Source organism: Haliotis cracherodii, unplaced genomic scaffold (genome assembly GCF_022045235.1).
Source record: "Haliotis cracherodii isolate W230 unplaced genomic scaffold, xgHalCrac1.p SCAF_8, whole genome shotgun sequence".
NCBI classification, from domain to species: domain Eukaryota; kingdom Metazoa; phylum Mollusca; class Gastropoda; order Lepetellida; family Haliotidae; genus Haliotis; species Haliotis cracherodii.
The window spans coordinates 3,078,456-3,094,695 of NW_027266341.1; the positions used below are offsets into that span (position 1 = coordinate 3,078,456).

At 39.2% G+C, this 16,240-nt stretch overlaps 1 protein-coding gene across 1 annotated transcript; it reads left to right on the forward strand.

The window, feature by feature from the left end:
• The first annotated feature begins 818 nt into the window (after nt 1-818).
• On the forward strand, nt 819-14,542 carry LOC139450281 (uncharacterized). Its single transcript, XM_071231961.1, has 5 exons — nt 819-939; nt 9,747-9,866; nt 10,569-11,771; nt 13,080-13,193; nt 13,435-14,542. The coding sequence occupies exons 1-5, from the start codon at nt 819-821 to the stop codon at nt 14,490-14,492; spliced, it is 2,616 nt and encodes an 871-aa protein (XP_071088062.1). The 3' UTR covers nt 14,493-14,542.
• Nucleotides 14,543-16,240: the final 1,698 nt, after the last annotated feature.

A 16,240-nucleotide genomic window follows, 5' to 3' on the forward strand; every position in this document is an offset into this window, starting at 1 on the left:
AGACAAGCATGGGTTCCTGAGGACCTATTTTCTAGCTGGATCTCCACGGAGTGGGACAAGCATGGGTTGCTAAAGACCTATTCTCTACCTGGATCTTCACAGAGGGAGACAAGTATGGGTTGGTGAAGACCAATTCTCAAACTGGATCTTTACGACGGGCGACAAGCATGTGTTGCTGAAGACCTATTATCTACCTGGATCTTCACAGAGGGAGACAAGCATGGGTTGTTGAAGAACTGTTATCTACCTGGATTTTCACGGGTCTTTCCTATCACGACAATAACATGTACGTATGGTCGGATATGTTTGAACAATATTATAGCTCACGGCAAATCCGACTCGGACGCCGTCAAAAGATCTTCTCGTGGTTTAGCGAGTAGTGGGGGCATTGAGGCATTGCGATCGAGTCAAACTTCGATCTCTCTATTTGCCCATTCTGTGACGAGCCTGTTTTGTTCAGTTAGTGGTATATTTCGAGATTGACTTACGTTAAGTATGATAAAACTCACGGGCAAAAGAAACGCTGTTTTTATAAACGTTGACACAAAATCAAAACCTAAAACCATGATTCGATACCATATAAAAACAGTCTTCCAAACGCACCAATTATTTCCTAAGGGTCGTGGCGAATCTGCAGCAAGTGATTTTCGAAGAAATACGTTTTTTCCCTCTTTTTGTAAAAAATGCATAAGGACAATTTCGTGCTAGATTTAGGTATAAATTGTGCACAGAAATCTTCTGTAGCATTGAATCGTTTAGATTCCACCTACAAGAATGCCACGTTTGACGTCTGAGCAGCGAGAGAGAGAGCAATAGGAATGTTGCAGATGGGTGAAACTCAGACCAGAGTTGCAGAAATCATGAACTGTAACAAAACCACCATCGAGAGACTGGTGAAACGTTTTAGAGATACTGGCCGGACATCAGACAAACCACGAAGTGGGTGACCACGAGTAATCACGCCCAACAAAGACCGCTATTTGCGTATGTTGCACCTACGTAACTGATTCCTCACTGTGACGTCATCAGCACAAAATGCTTTCCAACACACCGTCAGCAGAAGGACTGTAGCCCGACGTCTCCGCCATTTTGGTTTGAGAGCTTATCGACCTTTGAGGGGAATGACCTTGACCCGACAACAAAGACTCAACAGATTGAAGTGGGCTCGTACAGTGCAACACTGGCAAAGACGACATTGGGACAGAGTGCAGGTTTTCAGTGTTGACGGCCGATTGCGAGTTTACCGGCGTAGAGGCGAACGCACATCACGTTGCTGCGTTCAGGAAGTGCACCTCCATGGCGTTGGCAGTGTGATGATCTGGGCGGTATTTGCGGTGACACCAAGACCGACCTAATGGTTATAAATGGTAACCTCAACGCTAACGGCTATATCAACCAGGTCCTTACACCAGCCGTACTTCCATTCCTGTAGAATAATCCCAGAACGCTGTTGCAACAGGATAACGCCACTCCAGACCCTGCACGTGTTACAAGAGACTTTTTGAATGCAAACAACATACAAGTACCCCCGTGGCCTGGCCGATCCCCTGACATGAATCCACTAGAACACCGCTGGGTCCATCTTGGGAGACGTATTCGGCAACATCAGCATCCCCCATATGACAGACAGACCTTGACGTAGGCACTGCAAGAAGATCGGCGTCTCATCAATCCAGCTATTGTGAGGAGACTGGTAGCATCAGTACAACGTCGTGTCGGGGAGTGCATACGTGCTAGAGGTGGACACACCCATTGACGATTAATTGTGATTTTCAGGTGTGTTATTGTTTGACAACAAGAAAAAGAACGTGATCGAATTATGGACATTTAAACACCTCTTCCAAAAATGCTCATAATTCCTGAACATATCATTACGTGGATGTCAGAGTTCCTAAACCTGATGTCTATTGTTGTTTCTGTAAAATACAATGATATCCTTACACCAGAAAGTAATTTAGGTTATACAAAGTAACCGGTTTTAGCTTGAGCTATAATAATACACTCTCAAACACACACAGAACACAGAACGCATACTGTTTATACAAATATTGCATCAATTGCTCTCTTAGACTTGTTTATATAGTAATTAAATCCAGTTCATATTGATACTAATATTATTCCAACTGTTTCAAATGTTTTGTAAGGATTCACTGACAACATGGTCGTTATACTTGAAATCTAAAAGGATGAAGCGAGAGATTATTTCACAATCGTAAGGTAAGGCTGTAATCGTAGCACTGTAATAGTGTAACTGGTTGGTGTATTATTAATAAAACAATATTAATGGTACACGCAGGAAATTAGGTTCTGTACAGTTTATTAACGTTGAGAAAATTATGGTATTTAAACAAAATTCTTCACATATAGGGGTATTAGAAAGACTGTACTTAAATATTGTAAAAATCGAAAGGTAAATACTTTTTAATTATATATTTCCTGGCAAATAGATATACACAACTCTGTCTACATGTATGAAGTGGCCATATTATCCTATAACAACTTTCTGTACAAAATCCTATATGTAGATTCCAGCCTTTTTTAACTTTTGCAATAATGTACCCGGACTAATACAATTAACTAGTGAAAACATATTTTCAACGGTTCACATAATAATCCCTTATGAACGAAATTATGAAAAACTAAATTAATTAAACCCTTTCAACACATTCGGGAAGAAATGGTCAGCTAATGTAAGGTCACAAAATACACTCATTTGCTTTTTCTTGTGGTTATCCTTTCACATTTTATTTGATAAAATATAACTATATACGAGTTTATAACTAAAAACGTTTAATGTATAAACAAGCTTCAATAAGTACTGATTACCTATTCTGTTCTGTAACAGTTGTTCTCGGCAAGGCAATTCGCAATGCAGCCAGAGGTTTGCTGTATCTCTTAGCTACCTCAGTGCCACAAATCAGACCCCCCACCACAACCTGTAAACGGGATTGTCCGCGGAAGGACACGTATGTTCAAAATTGCTCAGCATCAGTACCATATTTATGTGTTAGGAACACATTTATCCGGGCGCCTGGTCGTGTTAGTTTACATACGTGAGGCCAATAAGATATTGGTTTCGAATAATATTTGATACATAGCAACAGTTAATGAATCTTATAAATAATCACAGTGTTACGTGATGGGTTAAAACTATTCCAATAGTCCGTCCATTCACGAATGTCTAATATTTTATCACATTTGAATGTCTTCATACAGGCAGGTGCTCCTTTCTTGAATCCAGGAATCAGGGTTGAAACATTCAAAACAGTCGGTGTTTTCCGATAGGTATCACGCAAGTCAGGTCTTAGAGGGAAGGTCTCGAATCTCAGCCATCTTACACTTAAACAGGAACAGCCAGCCTACTAGAAAATGCTGCTTCGAAACACCGTAGTTTTGTGGAAGTTGATAAATGTAAAGTCAAGCCCCGAACAGCGAAGCTTTCTACCTTGAGTGTCCTTGGGACGACGTTTGGACTGTGCACAACCAAGGGTGTCACACTAATCAAGCTCACCACTGCCGACTGCTGCCACTAACTGTCCTAAAAATAAACTAACAAAATACGCTGCCACATGACAAAAGCAGCTTTTTATATATTGCTCTGAAAGTGATCAACCAATTAAACCCCATATCCAACTGCATGCTGATTTCACCTATCGAATGCTGTCCGAGGAGTAATATTGCACGGCTTGACAGAGATTCTGCCGCTTGGATTTATTGCAAAGATCGGAAATAGAAGCGAGAAAACCTAATTCATGTTCATAATAAATCTCTGCTAAAAACAGAATCGATTGTATGATTCCGACTATATCAGGAACATGAACAATTAATCACTATCAATAAGTGATGATACCAGGTGTTCGAGAATAGTTGCGCACATCCTCCCTCAACATTTGCACCCGTTGCAAAGGCAAGTCAATTGTTCACCTCAAACAAGAGGTACCTAACTTTGAGGAAAATTGTTTACATGTAATTGAATATTTGTAACTCCATTTCATTCCCTTTCGGATCTACTAAGATATTCTGCTTCATTTCTTTTCAGAATATATAGTTCTATGTGTCACAAAGTCTCCAACGGCAAACATAGAAAGCAATATTTGAGTCCAGGTATCGAAACTTTCGTGAGAGCACCATTTGTTGCAATCTAGATACATTCGAATTACTGAGTACGACATTAAACAACAAACAAAACAAAAGAAATAAATCCTATTGACAGTGATTAAGGCATTTTGTAAACCTACCATGACTTTATCTTCAAGACAGTAAAATGATAGATCCCCGGGTATGTACATGTACATGCATATCTTTTATTAGAAATGGTCGTGACGCGAAGTCAATCTTCATGGATTCACCTGGAAATGACCGGTGTCTGATGATATATCGGTTGTCAGCAGTGACGCCTAGGTTTCTGTCGCTGTTAAAGGCACCGAGCGCTACAAAAGCCGTGTCGTGCTTGGTCGTAATTGCCACCACGCAATAGGCACCGAGCGCTACGGAAACCGTGTCCTGCTTGTTCGTAATTGCCGCCACGCAAAAGGCACCGAGCGCTACGGAAACCGTGTCCTGCTTGTTCGTAATTGCCGCCACGCAAAAGGCACCGAGCGCTACGGAAACCGTGTCCTGCTTGTTCATAACTGCCACCACGCAATAGGCACCGAGCGCTACTGAAACCGTGTCCTGCTTGTTCGTAACTGCCGCCACGCAATATTCAGTGCAGCAGTGAACATTCATAAAGAAGTCAAGAGAGTAGTTGTTGTGGAAAGGGGAATTACTTATATCATAAATTTATTTTTGGATATCTAATACCATACATGTATTACTCAGCATTTTATTATTTCACAAATTCGATTAATAAAAAATTAAATAAACAAGAATAATTCAAATTCAACTCAGATGTTAAATTGACGGGAAGTCAAATCAGATGAAACATTACAAGCCTTGCGTTACGATCTCTGATCGGATGAAAATATTTCTCTCCTTCGAGTCCATTGGCTAAACCACGCAGGACAATATCAATATTAAACCTTGCACGGCACAGCGGGTCTAAGGGCAATGCCGTGTTTTAAGGAAGGTCATGTGATCCTTTCTCATATGATGAAAATACAGATGTAACTCACGATATCTAAAATTCGAATTTGTGATATCAATACACAGTGTAATTGCTTATAATATCATAAATTCGAATGTGCGATATCAATGAATCCAGTTTGCGATAGCACTAAATGTATGAATGATATCAAGAAATCAGGAATAAATAGTAAAACGCTTCATAAAATATAAACAAGTCATCGAGCATGACAACCCGTTTCACGAACCCTCTTTACGACCAGCATAGGTTGCTTGGTTCCACGTAATATAGCTTGTAAACAAAACCAGAATACGAATCATGCGGCCTGGTTCATGAACCGGAATTCAGGACTCGTGTTTCCTGAAGAAACACACACGTATCCGCCCTTAAATTATTCAAATAACACTTTAACACTATGATTATTCAAATACTTACAAACAAAAATAACGAACAGAAAACTGATTGATATTGTGTATCAAGTCATATAAAGTACTTGCAAAATATAATTTAGTCTTGTTGAGTAATTTGCATCCTATTTTTTATCTACCTGTGCTTTAAGACAACCATGCAAAACATATCGCACTCCATATGTTTCCTTTATTGCAAATGGCCTATTGTAATATTCCATTAGCGTGTAGGTGTGAATGCTCAGGTTCACGTTCGAGTTTCCCCGTGTGTATAATGATCATTTGTTGTAATACAATGTAGGTCCTCACGGACAAAAGACCATAATGCATCATGCTCCAATGTCGCGTCTGTTTGCCCACCCGCCAACTTCCTGTGCTCTTTTACTAAGTCAACAGGAGTTAATGGATAACTTCTATTTTTTACTGTAATAGCGACGTTCCGGTATAGATCATTATACCGCTGTCAAACAATGAACATGGTACAGAATTATATATACAAAGAATAGAAAGCTCTGCGGTTAAAGACATTGTGAGAACTGTTTGATACGTTTCTTTGATCCATTTTGTCTTTCGTTTCTTTTCAGATACAAGGAACATTTACACGTGATGCTCCATTACGGCTTTATACTTCTATAATGTGTCTTTTGGAAAATATTCACAGTGCAAGTATATATCATACACACTGACTTATGTTAATAGCTGTTAGCAATTGATAAATATAACTTGATTGAGGATATTATGTGTTCAACTTCACGCAGGAAAACAATTGTTGCGCAGATACATCACCTGGCGTTTACACATATACAATTCGTACTTGTATCGCCACATCATGCATTCTTTAATAGATGAAAAGAAAGCCACAGGCGACAAAGAATTGATCTATGTATAAATCATGATGTTTACGGGAAAGACCAATAGCGTATAGACTATTAGAGACATCACTATTCGGCCATAACTATCACTGAATGAAGACTCATTTGAATCCTTTTCATGTTTTAATTCCATTCAAAATGTTATTCAGACTAAGTCATATTTGAATTATTCAACTTAGCGTTGATGATTTTTCACCTGGTACTGACGCCTTGGTGTAGTAATGATCATATGCTATATATGTTAAGACTTGATGACTAGCATTGGCCAGACGCATGAATGCCACAATACTGCCACGTGAACATTGAATAACAGCTAGAACACAAAGAGCGCAATGTTGCTGGACTTGTCTTGTTATAGCTTAACGTGCAAACCTGCATTCATCTCCCACCTTTATCTTTTTGTATCGCCATTGTAGGACTTGCCCCATATAATGATTTGGAATAGATGTTTTAGAGGCACATAGTAAGGCTTCGTACGACCACTTCGAAGAAAGTGTGAGTGAGTTGGGTTTAAGGCTACTTTTTAACATAATTTCAGTTACATCTCGATGTGTTAGTTTAATCTGGGAGGAAAGCCCGAAGTGATGCAGGTCTCAGACGTTTACCACTACGGTGAAAGCCACAAGCACGGGTATGGTGCTGACAAACCTAGAAACATAATCGGGGCGAACCGGGATTCGAACCCAAAATCATAGGTTTCGGGCGAATCACAGCGCCTTACACGGCTGTGCCATCTGTGACATAACATGTCCAGATGTCCATGAAGACCCTGATACTGGTCAATGATATTGTCAGTGATGACAGTACGTTTCTGTCCTTTCGGTCACACGTTTTCCTTGCCCAGTTGCAATATGTTTTGACAGAGGCACACATGTCCAAATGTTTCTCGTGTCAAGTATCTACTGGACAGCGGCAGTCGGATTGCCTAGGGGTTAGATCGTTCGCTCGTCACGCCGAAAACCCGGGTTCGATACCCGACATGGGTACAATGTGACAAGTCTATTTCTGGTGTCCCCCGCCGTGATATTGCTGCAATATTGCTAAAACGTGGAGTAAAAAACATACTCACTCACCCACTCACTCACTCTCCTGGACACTTCACGGGTCCTTGTGACGCAGATCTTAATTCCCTGTTAATGCCTTTTGTTGGCATGCCAAGCATACAAATACAAGTCACACTAGAATTTCTGTAATGTTTCGGAACATGAATTTCACCATTGTCTTCATCAAGATGGTGGTACAATTCACAAAGCCAAGACTTGTCGCTGTCCCCTAGTGTTACTACTTCCGCGTGAACACAGTTGTGATTTTGCAACTCACAAAGTCGCTCTCAGCTGCATTTTTTTCTCCTTCCATGACGAGTCTCTGTCTTAATATGAATGCCACGATATTCTTGTTGCCGGTCAACTGATTCTAACAATGTAACACTCATCACACATATATAAGACGAATTATATAGTTCCAGAAACGGTTTATAGTTTTCTCTTTTTCATTTCGTTGTTTCACTGACTTCTAGGAATCGGACAGCCGACGATTGTGTAGCCTCGTGGTCTCAGTGCCTATAGGATTATGCATCAGACAGATCAACAGACCAACACAATATCGCGTTAATTCATATCTCTTTTATTTGCAGTTGATTGGGCGTTTTATTTTCTGTCACTGTATCATTTCCAAATCATGACTTTGTACAACTGAAACATGACTCTAAATGTATTTCATGACGATCGTGGGGCTAGTTAAGGTTACGCAGTGATAGTTACAGCCACAGACATAAGCGAATAAAGACAATAAGCGTAAGGTTGGCCCAGTGGGCTGAGGCGATGTAGTTTGCTGTGAAGGGTTGCCTCCCTTAGCTGGTAAAACGTTGAGGACCATAGCACGTGGATTAGTCAGTAAGTTGGAAGTGACAAATCATTCGGTGTGTTCCCAGAGCCCACCTAAAAAACAACGCGTCAGAAGTAAAACACAACGATTAAAGCACAAATGACAATCAAGTTTTCAGTCTCACAATATGCACACATGTAATGGGTATTATATTCTATATACTTCATCAAGTAATGTTTAACGTGGGATATTTGGAATCAGCCGTCATTACTGTAATCAGATCAGATCGAACGTCAACCAAGCAATCAAGCAAATTTAATCGCAGACAAGCTACGTATAACTATGGCATGGCATTAATGATTATTACTTATAAATGGGAATGGAGGTACTTGTACATTTTTATAATTAATTGTCGTATCGAAAATGGCTCTTTCGATTGGTTACTGGAAGCTATTCTCGTGCAAGTTAATATTCCGGAATATTACCGGAAATTAATATCTTCATGAATAATACCCTTTGGGATACGATTGTGTGACGATCCTGCGTATAAGCTGCACCCAAGGTCTTGGGACATGTCTCATAATATCCATCATTAGGTCGTCTATTCCAGACTCGATTATTTACAGGTCGCCATAATATAGATGGAATATTGCTGATTGTGGCGTTTAAATACACACGAACGTGAGAAAAAATAGTGTCTATATGTGGTGTAGTGGAATGAGTTAAATGCCTATACTTATCCATTTTTTTAATTTCAGACATTTTGTCGTCATATAAAAAAATTAATTTATTCGATTTCAACACAAATAAATAATGGACATAACGAACAAACGTGTCCTAAATGGACTTTGTCTATTTATATTAATGATGGTTAACGAACGCAGTTCTATATCAAGCATATATCTTACAAATATAGCTGATTCCAAGTGTAATAATATCGACATTACCTGTATAACCTTTGCAGACTAGGATAAACAATGTGTGGTGTCGATATTATGATTGCATGTTCTATATCAGTCATGAGGGTATTCAGTAGCCTCGTGATCAATCACACAGACTGCATTTATCTAGCATTGTTTTATCTCATGTGATGTTTACTTTGTCTTTATCCAGTATTCCTATATTTATTTCATAGCCTACGAAACCACCATGCATCATTAATACAAAAATGGCTCTCTAAAGCAATGTATGGATGAATAGAGATTAAGTGTCTCCTTTATATATATTTTCAAACTCTCAATATAAAGAAATTCCACAAACTATTTGTCTATTGTCCAGTTCATAAAGAGCTTTGGGTAAGCTTTGTTGCACCCTTTCGGAACTAAGTCCAACTCCGTGCTGTGTATGTGAAACGATTAAACACCAATATGTCCACCATGATGAAATGAAAGACAGTAATTTTCTCAAAATGAGAGGACAATGCTTTATATTGGTTTCAACCTTAACACGAAACATAGCATGTGGGATTATCCTCACAAGGCGTGACTTCCAGTGGATACGAAGCGCAGATGGGCCATCGATTGCAGGGAGTATTGGCAACGGGAACCAAGCCTTGATGGAAATCATTGCCTACTGTAGGAGACGGTAGCTGTCACTCACACGTTCACACGGCAGTTAAGATGCATGGAGGGATAACGATGTCACTCCAGGTTCTGAAGTTGTTATTTGTCATTATCGCAGTTTCCTTTTTTGTGAACGGTAAGTAAAGTAACTCATTACAATTATCCCAAAGATTATGATGTGCATATTCGTGTAACAATGCAATGTTCATTTGACATCGTCAGTCTCGTTTATAGCTGTTTGTTATACAAACAATGTTTAAGTGGAATTTCACGCATACACATGTAGCACTGCTGTGGCTTCTTTTCGCTAAACATGTGTATATTGACCAAAGGAAACTACCGCATAAAACATCTTTCAACTGAATAGTCATACACTGCCACAGACTACAATTTATACACTACCTAGATAGAACAGATTACAACATTATGCGTTCGCTTCTTAAGGGGTCTTATTAAGTATTAAATGCTCGGAAATTGCGTTTCATGCTTCTGTGGTATCTCGCCTGTTTCCTTGAATGTGAAAAAAATATTATGAACCTTAATATTTAATTAATATGAACTTCATTTCGCCATGCTGTTGTTTCAGATTGAGATTAAAACAAAAGAAGATATTTAATCAAGAAAAGTATTCATACGCACTAAAATATTTGTGGGATCCAATCCCTTTTGAAAGCGTTTTCCATCAGATTACAGCTTACATTCCCGTTCATTTATGTAATCATAGTCATCATTGAAAATAAATATTTCGAATGCTATTGTTAAAATACCATTGCGGTTATTTTTCCAAAACAGTAATATGCTTATGTATATAACAGTTTCTTAAATTTTGCCAACACAGGTTCAACTCCAATGGGCGACCATAAAGGAAAACAGTTTCTTCTGTCGTTTTTAAAAAATGGCCACGGACAAGGAAAGGCATACATACTAATAATGGCAGAAACGAAGGCTGATGTCACAATCACAAACCACCTAGAAGGAACAGTCAAGCTCTATGAGATTGACAGTGGGCTGTCTTTGAGCGTCGAGCTGGCGAACTCCATTCGTTATTCTTCAGACACAGAGGAAGTTCAAGAAAAGACCGTCGCAGTTGATTCGACATCCGACGTGTCTGTGTACGTCATTGACTATAACACATACTCTTCTGATGGATATCTGGCTATTCCAACCACCTATCTCTCTACGACCTACATAGCTGCATCCTATACACAATCCAAATACAGTCCAACAATGCTTGTGTCGGCAATCCAAGATAAAACAAGCGTGACAGTCAAGTTCAAGATTAAAGATGGCGGAACATGCGGTTCGGGACACCTTTTAGATGGAGACACTGCTACGTTCAGTCTAAGTGCAAACCAAACATTTGGAATCTTTTGTACTCACGATTTAACAGGGACGTACGTTAAAAGCACCAAACCAGTGTCACTTCTTTCAGGACATCCATGTGCAAAGGTTCCTGAAGGCATTGACGGTCTGGATATGCTTGTGGAGATGATAGCTCCCATTGAAGCATTAGGGTCTAGTTTCGTGATCCATAATTTGGAAGGAAGAGACAGTGGCGCTATATACCGTACTGTTGCATCAGCGGATGGGACAGTGGTGAAGACAAGTACTGGGAAATCATTTTCTCTGGGGTTTGGTGACTATTTCGATATCGATACAGCTGCTAATGGGGAGATGTGCCTCACTTCTAACCATCCGATTCTGGTTGTCATGTATGGTAAAAGCAAGAAGGCTGACACAGTTGTAGGAGATGGTGATGGATTCATGACGCAGGTGCCCTCTACAAACCGATTTCTATCTTCGTACATGGCTGACTTTTCGTCACTTACTGATTTCACAACATATTACGCCAGGACAGTTTCAACGGCATATGCAAATACATCTGACTATCGGCCCATACCGGGATGTAATTTTGCAGTAAATTTTACTTCAGCCAGTGGATCTTCCATACACATCTCAGCGAAGGGATCATATTTAGGCGCAATCGCATACGGATTTATGTCATCTGGCGGGTATGGGTTGCCACTTGGAATGGTCTTTGGTAAGGATGCTTACATCAGTTTTCCACAGTTAATGATTACCTAGTTACGTCACATTCAACAATAATGCAGCTGTATCAGGGACACCAGAAGGCTATCTTGTCTCGTCCAGAGTAACCAGTCGTTGACAGTATTAGTTGGCAGTATCAGTTGGCAGTATTAATTTACAGTATTAGTTGGCAGTATCAGTTGGCAGTATTAATTTACAGTATTAGTTGGCAGTATCAGTTGGCAGTATTACTTTACAGTATTAGTTGGCAGTATCAGTTGGCAGTGTTATTTACAGTATTAGTTGGCAGTATCAGTTGGCAGTATTAATTTACAGTATTAGTTGGCAGTATCAGTTGTCAGTATTAATTTACAGTTTTAGTTGGCAGTATCAGTTGTCAGTATTAATTTACAGTTTTAGTTGGCAGTATTAGTTGGCAGTATTAATTTACAGTTTTAGTTGGCAGTATTAATTTACAGTATTAGTTGGCAGTATCAGTTGGCAGTATTACTTTACAGTATTAGTTGGCAGTATCAGTTGGCAGTGTTATTTACAGTATTAGTTGGCAGTATCATTTGGCAGTATTAATTTACAGTATTAGTTGGCAGTATCAGTTGTCAGTATTAATTTACAGTTTTAGTTGGCAGTATCAGTTGTCAGTATTAATTTACAGTTTTAGTTGGCAGTATTAGTTGGCAGTATTAATTTACAGTATTAGTTGGCAGTATCAGTTGTCAGTATTATTTACAGTATTAGTTGGCAGTATCAGTTGTCAGTATTGATTTCCAGTATCAGTTGGCAGTATTAGTTGGCAGTATCAGTTGTCAGTATTAATTTACAGTATGAGTTGGCAGTATTAGTTGGCAGTATCAGTTGTCAGTATTATTTACAGTATTAGTTGGCAGTATCAGTTGGCAGTATTATTTACAGTATTAGTATGGATAGGCCGTCGGGGAAGAATGACACAACACCAACAGTGTCACATACTTCAGGGTGCCTTTATATCAAAGATACATGGATACTTGAATTCTATTCTGATCCGAAATTTACAGAGGAGAGTTTATGAATTGTGATTCTTAGAATAACTACTCAAAGTAAGACTTTGACACAACAGCGATTTGCACATTACAACACCAGAACATTATGGTTGCTTTTCAAAGACCTAGAACATTGTGCTTCAGTTCAATCAGACGTACAACCTCCTTTGTCGAACTAAGTTTGTATTTATGATAACACAAAATGCGGGTACTTGATGAAACCCATTATGCATGTAAGGCGACAGTGAGCCACATGAATCATTACGTTATTCTTGTACATTCAGATTTTGACGAGTGTGAGAGCAGTCCGTGTGTGAACGGAGGCACGTGTAAGGATGGTGTGTATACCTACACCTGTGAGTGTTTACCAGAACACACTGGCGTCAACTGTGAGTCGGGTAAGCAATTTGTTGAGCCCTTGAAAAGTGCATTGATCATAACAATACCCTTCTTACTTTAAATAGACTGCCACTTGAAGCATATACACTTTTCTACCATAGATATATTGTTTGTTTTTTATCTGTATGATATAATATATTACATTTGAGGCGCAGTAAATCCTGACATCGTGAAATTTCTATCGATGTAAGCACTATAAAATGTCATACATGAGAATAATGTTTTTGTTCAAAATTGCAGTTAGTTCATCATTAACAACCATATCATCGACCGTGTCGTCAACAACCGACATACAGTATTCATCGGATTATCTAGCAAGTACTTCTACAACTGCCCACGATCTTCTGCCCACTTCAGCAAGTTCATTCTCAACCTCTACTGTTTCATCTTCACACAACATCGGATCTACAATCTCAACTGGAACAAGTGTTGACTCTTCTTTTCCATCACCACCTACAGATAGTGTGGTCTCCTGGTCATCTCAACATTCAGACAATGTGGCTACGTCATCCTTAGTTGTAGACGGTTCAGTTTCTTCGTCACAATTATCCTCAGAAAGTATGACATTCGTAACACCATTGTCATCACCATCGCCAGCTTCTGTGTACATGTCATACAGTACCACTTCTAAAAGCATCAATCCGTTCATTCCATCAACAGTGCTTGATGCAGGAACATCTCCTTCTGACTTTAAAACTGCCTTGGAATCATCTTTCATCTTCAGCCTGTACACCTCCCCAACATACATAGACTATGCTACATCGTTACGTTTACTTACCTCTTCTTTACCTTCATCTGTGATGCTAACATCTACATCACATCACACTGACTATGACTCTCTGATCGAGTCATCGGTTGTCAGCAGACCCACATCTTATCCTCTTAGTCTCACGTCGACATGCACAACTTGTGCCCCATCAGCAACCGTGTCGGCCACTCCGGAAACGTCTACAATATCTGTCTTTCCCCTTCCGTCTGTACCCCAGTTCTTATCGACAGCTTGCATATGTACATGTGCCGTCAATCTATCTACAGTCGACATGATGAAGATAACAGATGAAATAAAGAAACAACTTACTGTGCCAACACACAATCTCTCAAGTACATTACGGAGGAAAATTAGTGTCAGTGATAATAGACCGAGTGCAGTTACTGTGGGTTCAGCTGGAATTGTTTTCATCATCATTGCTACTCTGTTACTAACAGTGCCGGATATCGTAAATGTATGGCAGTTTGTCTGTGGTTTGAGAATTCAAAAATCACATGGAAAGTTCTCTCAAGCCAACAGTGGTACCTAGGCTTATGTAAAATACATTTACAGATATTCTTATGTGCATACACCTGTTATTCTTATGCGAATATATGTAATATTATTTGATCACGGCATTCTTAAACTAAACACTCTGATATACACATTTCAACACATAAACCAGTCATAGACATTCTACAACAATGCTTCAGCGATCACATATGACCTTTATACGTGTACATAATTTGTAACACCCCATGATTCCGTTCTTCAGATGTGTTGAAATCAAGCGTACCGGCGCAATACCGATACCAGACGCTTAATGCATTCAACAGTACGACAGCCTATTTGCTTTAGTTAATAATGTATCTAGATGTTTACATTGTTTTTAACGTTTTACCATGCTTGAAACTCGAATTCATTAAACCCTTCGATTCGAGTGCTGACGAAGGACAATAAAACCTGATCATAAATGTATGGGTTGGGTTATCATAGCGTCATTTTATAGACGCCCTCAAGTCAAACAACCAAGTGGTTGGTTTCTTGTTTATTTAAATATTTAGTTCCAGGACACACTGGAGATAATAATGTTGTCTCACGTTTCTCTAAAATGAAACTTAATAGACCTCCTAAACGTGTTACACTCGTCCTTTCAGAAAGACAAACATTGTATGTGAGGACAACTTGTCAAACATGAACACAAATGTTACTTGAAGTTTACTTTGAAAACAATATGTGAAATGTTGCACATCCTCATAGATAACAGCCATGGGAACTTTGCAGATAGGACATTAAGGCAAGAAGTAGGCATCTACATGGCCACCACCAGCTGTGCTCCCCATCTTGTTCCTATCAAAGGATGTTCAATGTGACACAAGCGGACTTAGATATAGTACAGTAAAGTAAAGACAAGGTATCTGATGTCCCGTGCATGTCTGTCGACATCTCGACATTTTTGTCGTCTAAATATGTACTTATCTTTGTCAGCTATCCATTGCTAAATGCTGATTTAAGATGTATGCATTCCTGTATAATGTTTGAATATTTGTAGATTATGACATGCTTTATATATATAGTGGCTTGTTTTGCAAAAGGCTGCTATATATTTGGCAGATGATAAACAACATATATCCCCACTTCCAGTTTAAACGATATAATTTCAATATTTCATTATCCTGAAATTATCCCAAGTACGTCAGTCAGCACACATAGTTGTAATGTGTCTATAGAGCAAGAATTGGTCTTTTCACTCAACCAAAAGGCACCCGGCAAGTAACACTTGACAAACATGGCGAGTATTCACCGACTGTCGTTGGGTCTGATATACACTTCAGAATCGTTATATGTGCAGCTGTGTTTATCTTGCATATTGGTCTAAGCTATGCTGTTTTGAACGCATGTGAAAATGTTGATATGTATTCATATTTACCAAAAGAGCATGTTTGTGACTTTGTTTTCACCAGTGACGTCACATCATTCAAAACTGAATGGCCAGTTTGGCCAGCTTGGCCATCTCAATCTTCACGTGCTCCAGTCACTTGCCTTTTAGGTGGTAATACACTGCCCGCTGAGGTAATAACACATAGAATCTTGTGTGCAAACGACATCGAAATGAATCCTGGACCACTTACCTTAGCAGAAGTCAAAGATACCATTTTGAAGGAAATCCAGTGCGTGAAATGTGATCTCGGAAGTCAGATAACCACACTATCAAATGAGGTTCGAGATCTGAGCACCAGATTTCATGACATTGAATCAAAGATGACCAAACTCCAGAGTGACATGGAAACTGTACAA